Raw genomic sequence first — 6504 nt, 5'->3', positions numbered from 1 at the left:
TCCAACAGATCAAATTTCCAGTTTTTGCTATTTGGGTGTTTTCAATAAAAAAATATAAAAAATATTTTGCAGTAAACAAACTTCACCCATGTTTCCCGTTTTGCCTAAGTTGATGGTAATTTCAAGAAACTGTTTTTTTTTGTAGAAATATAAATTATGAGAAAATTTTATAATATGTAATTGGTTTCCAGATCATAATTTAAACCATAATGTTTTTTTTCTACAGTTTGTATCAATTATCAAATCAGTTTATTTAAAAAAAACCAAACATAATTTTTTATAGTGGCTCTCAGATTTTTATTGCATTTCACTGTAAGAACAGCGGTACTCTATCAACCCGTGAAATTTTTATGGGCCACATTTTCTTCTTTTTGCCTTTCTTTTTCTTTTTTTTTTATAAAATTGTTGCTACTGTTCTGAGGAAAAGACTTTTTTTTAATATTTATTAAAATTAAATTTCATTTAAGTTATGTGACAAGACAAATTTATATTGATCAAAACATAATATACCAAAGCAAAGGGTAGTTGTCTACCAAAAAATAATTATATTTAAACGTTGACATATCTAATATCTGAATTTGAAAAATAAGAGTTAGTTGGACAACATATTTCATCCCCCAGACCCAATGTCACCCCTAATGGCGGTACTAAAAAAAATGCAAATATCGTTGAAATTTGGAAATATTTTTTTTTTAATTTGTACCTCTTCAACGATCTGTGGTTCCAAAATCCAAAAATTAAAAAAAAATCTTTATTTAATTAAAAATAAATAAATAACTAAAATGTATTCTGAATAGCTTAAAATCAACGTTCCAACTTTTTTTCAATGAAAATTGAAGTTTTAGTTAAAGTTAAGTGAGAGGGACGAAAAAATGAAATAACATTTGCAATGTCATTATCGGAATCTGATACTATCCAAAGCGATTAATTGAATGTATTTTGGATAATAAAGTAAAATATTTCTGTTCAGCAAATTGATCAAGCAAACTACATTTAAAAATGTAAGCTTGTAATTTAATTTCCTCCTTCCAAACTTAAAAAAATTAAGCAAATATTATATTAAAACAAAAAATTATATTATAAATTTATTGAAATAAATGTATTATGATGATCGATATTATTCTCTCACAGTAAAAAATTGTGTAAATTTGGAAGCTGTAATTTTGGAAGTTTAAATATTAACTCTTTTATGATGTAATTTCATCTCAATTCAGACTGAAAAAGCGTCATTACACCAGAATAGTGGTAAAATTACACTTTTTTTTTGACATAAAAGATGAACAATTCTCTACGAAATCGGTCTTTTTTCTTCAATTTTATTTTTTGTTTTTTTTTTTAATCCGGCTGAAACTTTTCTGGTGCCTTCGGTATGCCCAAAGAAGCCATTTTGCATAATTAGTTTGTCCATATAATTTTCCATACAAATTTGGCAGCTGTCCAAACAAAAATGATGTGTAAAAATGCAAAAATCTGAATCTTTTGAAGGATTGGTATGGATTCGGACTGCACTTGAAAAAAAGGATACACGGTAAACAAAATTTGGTGATTTTTTATTAAACTTTTTGTCACTAAAACTTGATTTGCAAAAAACACTATGAGAGGACATCAAATGCCAACTTTTCAGAAATTTCCAGGTTGTGCTAAAAATCTTTGGTCGCAACAAATTTTCAACATCATTTTTCGATGTAAAATCAAATTTGTAATAAAAAAGTACTCCAGTGAAATGTTTATAAATTGCACCGTTTTCAAGTTAAAGCCATTTTTAGGTAACTTTTTTGAAAATAGTCGCAGTTTTTCATTTTTTTTAAATTTGTGCACATGTTTGCCCATCTCTGAAAAAATATTTTTGAAAAGCTGAGAAAATTCTCAATATTTTGCTTTTTTAAACTTTGTTGATACGGCCCTTAGTTGCTGAGATGTTGCCTTGCTAAGGTTTAAAAACAGGAAAATTGATGTTTCCTAAGTCTCACCCAAACAACTAGGGCGTCCAATTTTCCCGAGTTTTGAATTTCCCGGGAAACGGGAAAAATATTTTTTGAATCCCGGGAATTCCCGGGATCCCGGGAAATTTTTGCAGCAGAGCAATTCTCTACGAAATCGGTCTTTTTTCTTCAATTTTAATTTTTGTATTTTTTAATCCGGCTGAAACTTTTTTGGTGCCTTCGGTATGCCCAAAGAAGCCATTTTGCATCATTAGTTTGTCCATATAATTTTCCATACAAATTCGGCAGCTGTCCATACAAAAATGATGTATGAAAATTCAAAAATCTGTATCTTTTGAAGGAATTTTTGATCGATTTGGTGTCTTCGGCAAAGTTGTAGGTATGGATACGGACTACACTGGAAAAATAATACACGGTAAAAAAATTTGGTGATTTTTTATTTAACTTTATCACTAAAACTTGATTTACAAAAAACACTATTTTTAATTTTTTTATTTTTGATATGTTTTAGAAGACATAAAATGCCAACTTTTCAGAAATTTCCAGGTTGTGCAAAAATCACTGACCGAGTTATGAATTTTTAATCAATACTGATTTTTCAAAAAATCGAAATTTTGGTCGTAAAATTTTCAACTTCATTTTCGATGTAAAATCAAATTTGCAATCAAAAGTACTTTACTAAAATTTTGATAAAGTGCACCGTTTTCAAGTTATAGCCATATTTAAGTGACTTTTTGAAAATAGTCGCAGTTTTTCATTTTTAAATTAGTGCACATGTTTGCCCAGTTTTGAAAAAAATATTTTTGAAAAGCTGAGAAAATTCTCTATATTTTGCTTATTCGGACTATGTTGATACGACCTTTAGTTGCTGAGATATTGCAATGCAAAGGTTTAAAAACAGGAAAATTGATGTTTTCTAAGTTTCACCCAAACAATCCACCATTTTCTATCGTCAATATCTCAGCAACTAATGGTCCGATTTTCATTGTTAATATATGAAACAATTGTGAAATTTTCCGATCTTTTCGAAAAAAATATTTTTGGAATTTTCAAATCAAGACAAACATTTTAAAAGGGCGTAATATTGAATGTTTGGCCTTTGTGAAATGTTAGTCTTGATTTGAAAATTCCAAAATATTTTTCGAAGAGATCGGAAAATTTCACAAATGTTTCATATATTAACATTGAAAATCGGACCATTAGTTGCTGAGATATTGACGATAGAAAATGGTGGGTTGTTTGGAAAACATCAATTTTCCTGTTTTTAAACCTTTGCATTGCAATATCTCAGCAACAAAGGTCGTATCAACAAAGTCCAAATAAGCAAAATATAGAGAATTTTCTCAGCTTTTCAAAAATATTTTCAAACTGGGCAAACATGTGCACTAATTTAAAAATGAAAACTGCGACTATTTTCAAAAAGTCACTTAAATATGGCTATAACTTGAAAACGGTGCACTATCAAAATTTCAGTAAAGTACTTTTGATTGCAAATTTGATTTTACATCGAAAATGTTGAACGACCAAATTTCGATTTTGAAAAATCAGTATTGATTAAAAATTCATAACTCGGTCAGTGATTTTGCACAACAAAGCCTTCTAAAACATATCAAAAATAAAAAAATTAAAAATAGTGTTTTTTGTAAATCAAGTTTTAGTGATAAAAGTTAAATAAAATCACCAAATTTTACCGTGTATTATCCAGTGTAGTCCGTATCCATACACAACTTTGCCGACACCAAATCGATCAAAAATTCCTTCAAAAGATACAGATTTTTGAATTTTCATACATCATTTTTGTAACAGCTGAAACAAAAAAGTTTCAGTCGGATTAAAAAATACAAAAAAAAAATCGAATGACCGAAATCCTAGAGAACTGCTCAGCAGTCATAAAATCTATGTTTTCATTATATTTGTTACGTTTTTCTAGCTTGAATCATACAATCAGCTCAAAACTGTTGATGGTGATAAGCTACACTTTAATCTGAACAAGGACAGCAGTAGATAATTTAAAAACACATAAAAAATGAGTTCTTTGATGTGCTTTGGAATTTATTTAAACCGGAATTCTGAATATATTTCTTTTATTTTTTTATTCATATAATATAACATTTATATCATACAAAACTTATACAATTTCATTGAAAGTGTCTAAAACAACAAGAAATAAAATTATACCAGACAATGTAACACTTTGGATAAGTTTAGAATTTTATGTTTTATATTCAAAAACATATTTAAAAAATTATCTTTAAGTCACTACCAACCAACTACCAACTGAGGATAATCGGGACTGCACAGGAGATTTTAGAGCAATAAATTTGGAAATCGGTGTACTAATTGTTTTGATCTGTTCCTGCTGTAATCGAAATCAATCAAAACAATCAGAACATTATTCAAAAAAAAAAATTAGCTCAACAGCTGTCTTAATTCGTTACTTTTGTCCAGATTTGCTCCAGATGCCGGTTTATGATGAAAAGTTAAATAATTCTTAAACAAAAATTTGAACAATTTTCCCTGCCAAATTAATGCTGTTATATGCCGATTATAAATTTTAATGCTTTAAAATGCTTATCGATTACTAATTTCCACAACCAAATCTGAATTTCTAGACCAAAATTTGATATGTTTTCAATTTCGGGAATTCCCGGGACAAAATATGAAAAATCCCGGGATTCGGGAATTCCCGGTTTTGGAAAAATCCCGGGATTTTTGTCCCGGGAATTCCCGGGATGGACGCACTACAAACAACCCACCATTTTCTAATGTCGATATCTCTGCAATTAATGGTAAAATATGAAAAATTCGTGAAATTTTTCGATCTTTTCGAAAAAAATATTTTCAAAAATTTTAAACCAAGACTAACAATTTAAAAGGGCGTAATATTGAATGTTTGGACCTTTTCAAATGTTAGTTTTTTCACGGATGTTTCATATTTTAACATTGAAAATCAGACCATTAGTTGCTGAGATAACGACATTAGAAAATGGTGGGCATTTTTGTATGGACAGCTGCCAAATTTGTATGGAAAATTATATGGACAAACTAATGATGCAAAATGGCTTCTTTGGGCATACCGAAGGCACCAGAAAAGTTTCAGTCGGATTGAAAAATACAAAAAAAAACGAATGACCGAAATCTAAGAGAACTGCTCAGAGTGCGTTTTTTTTCTGTGTACATAACTGTAAAAATTGATAACTAAGTAAAGGATTTTCAGGTGAAAATATGTTATCCGAAAATCATTCCACCCCAAAACTTAAAATTGATTAGCATGAAGCTCACTACGCTTAACTCGCTCGCGCGATCATCGTCGGGTCGCTCCATTATCCGATCGGCCAAACCACCTGAAGAGAGCCAAACCACTTGGGACAAAGGAAGAGCTGGGAGAGGTGGAGCAGCAGCAGTGGCGAAAATGTTACGTGACTACGATTTGCTCTCCCTCTCTCTCTTTCTCTCTCATTCTGCCTTCTGCCTCTCTGACCATCAACCACGACCACGCGACTCCACCATCACTGACTGAGCGCAAATTTCAATCACCAATACAATAAAAATTGTGACTTTTGTATTTGTATTGGTTTGCGTGGGTTTTGCGGGGAAGGAAAAACTTGTTTTGTTTTGACTCTCCTCCACAATTTGTGGGTTGAGAGGCGGGGGTGGGGTGGGCTTGGAGGTGATTTGGCGAAATAGCTGCTGCGGCGGCCATAAACAAGCAACGAACCGCAAACAAGTGTGAGAGCAAGCGAAGCTCTTGCACGAACACGAAGACGCTTAAGTCGACGGCGTTCGGGTTTGAGCCTTTTGTGCGATCAGCTCGGCGTTTATTCACGAGTCGAAAGCTGAACCGAGCGGATTGATTATTGCTACTTTCGCGCCACAGACTACAGACTAGCGGCTGATTAAGGATTCAAGCAAGACAGAGAGAATACAATTAAAACCTGCAAAGTCAAGAGATAATCAACGCTGGCTGACTGGATGAAGAGTTTGGACTTGGAAGAATAAGTTGAAGAATTGTGGAAAAAGAGCTGGTTACAAAAAGTGAACGAAATATAATCAAAAGTGAATGAGCTGTGAAAAGTCAGAGCTAAACGTACTTTATTTATTTATTTATTCTAACACAAATCACGGGCACCACTCAGAACTGAGATGAGTTTACTTCACAGCAGATAAGTGTTATCATCACAGTGAGAGAGAAAGAGAGAGAAAGAAGGCGCGTGTGTGTTCAGAGTTGAAAGCACGAAAAATAAACAGACTTTTAAGTTGGAGCGATTAAGTCAGTGAAATTAAAAGAAGCAAAATAAAAAAAACATCGCACACGAGCAAATTACACACCTCGGCGCCGATGAAGAAATCAAGCCGGAGAAGATAAACGAAACTGTTTGAAAGTGTAAACCCAGCAGTGCATTCAAATTTATGCCCAAGCGAAAGTGCGCAATTATAAACAAAAACTAAGTTATTTATTTATCGCTATTTATTTCGTCGAGTGTGTAACTAAGTTATTCAAACAAAATGGCACAAGAAATGATGTTCTACCCGAAAGAGACGGTAAGTCGTATTTCTTCAA

The 6504-nt window shown here is 31.9% G+C and overlaps 1 protein-coding gene across 1 annotated transcript in view; it reads left to right on the top strand.

The window, feature by feature from the left end:
• Nucleotides 1–5750: 5750 nt before the first annotated feature.
• The window catches only part of LOC6038361 (DNA-binding protein D-ETS-4), a 39375-nt gene continuing 38621 nt past the window's right edge, over nucleotides 5751–6504 (top strand). Inside the window, exon 1 of the mRNA XM_038253291.1 lies at nucleotides 5751–6485. Within this exon, the coding sequence (XP_038109219.1) occupies nucleotides 6450–6485 (36 nt within the window). The 5' untranslated portion in view covers nucleotides 5751–6449. The remainder of the gene's footprint in view (nucleotides 6486–6504) is intronic.

Source organism: Culex quinquefasciatus, chromosome 2, assembly GCF_015732765.1.
Source record: "Culex quinquefasciatus strain JHB chromosome 2, VPISU_Cqui_1.0_pri_paternal, whole genome shotgun sequence".
Lineage (NCBI taxonomy): Eukaryota > Metazoa > Arthropoda > Insecta > Diptera > Culicidae > Culex > Culex quinquefasciatus.
The sequence above is the reverse complement of the archived record's forward strand: the minus strand, read 5'-3'. Positions and strand labels throughout refer to the sequence as shown.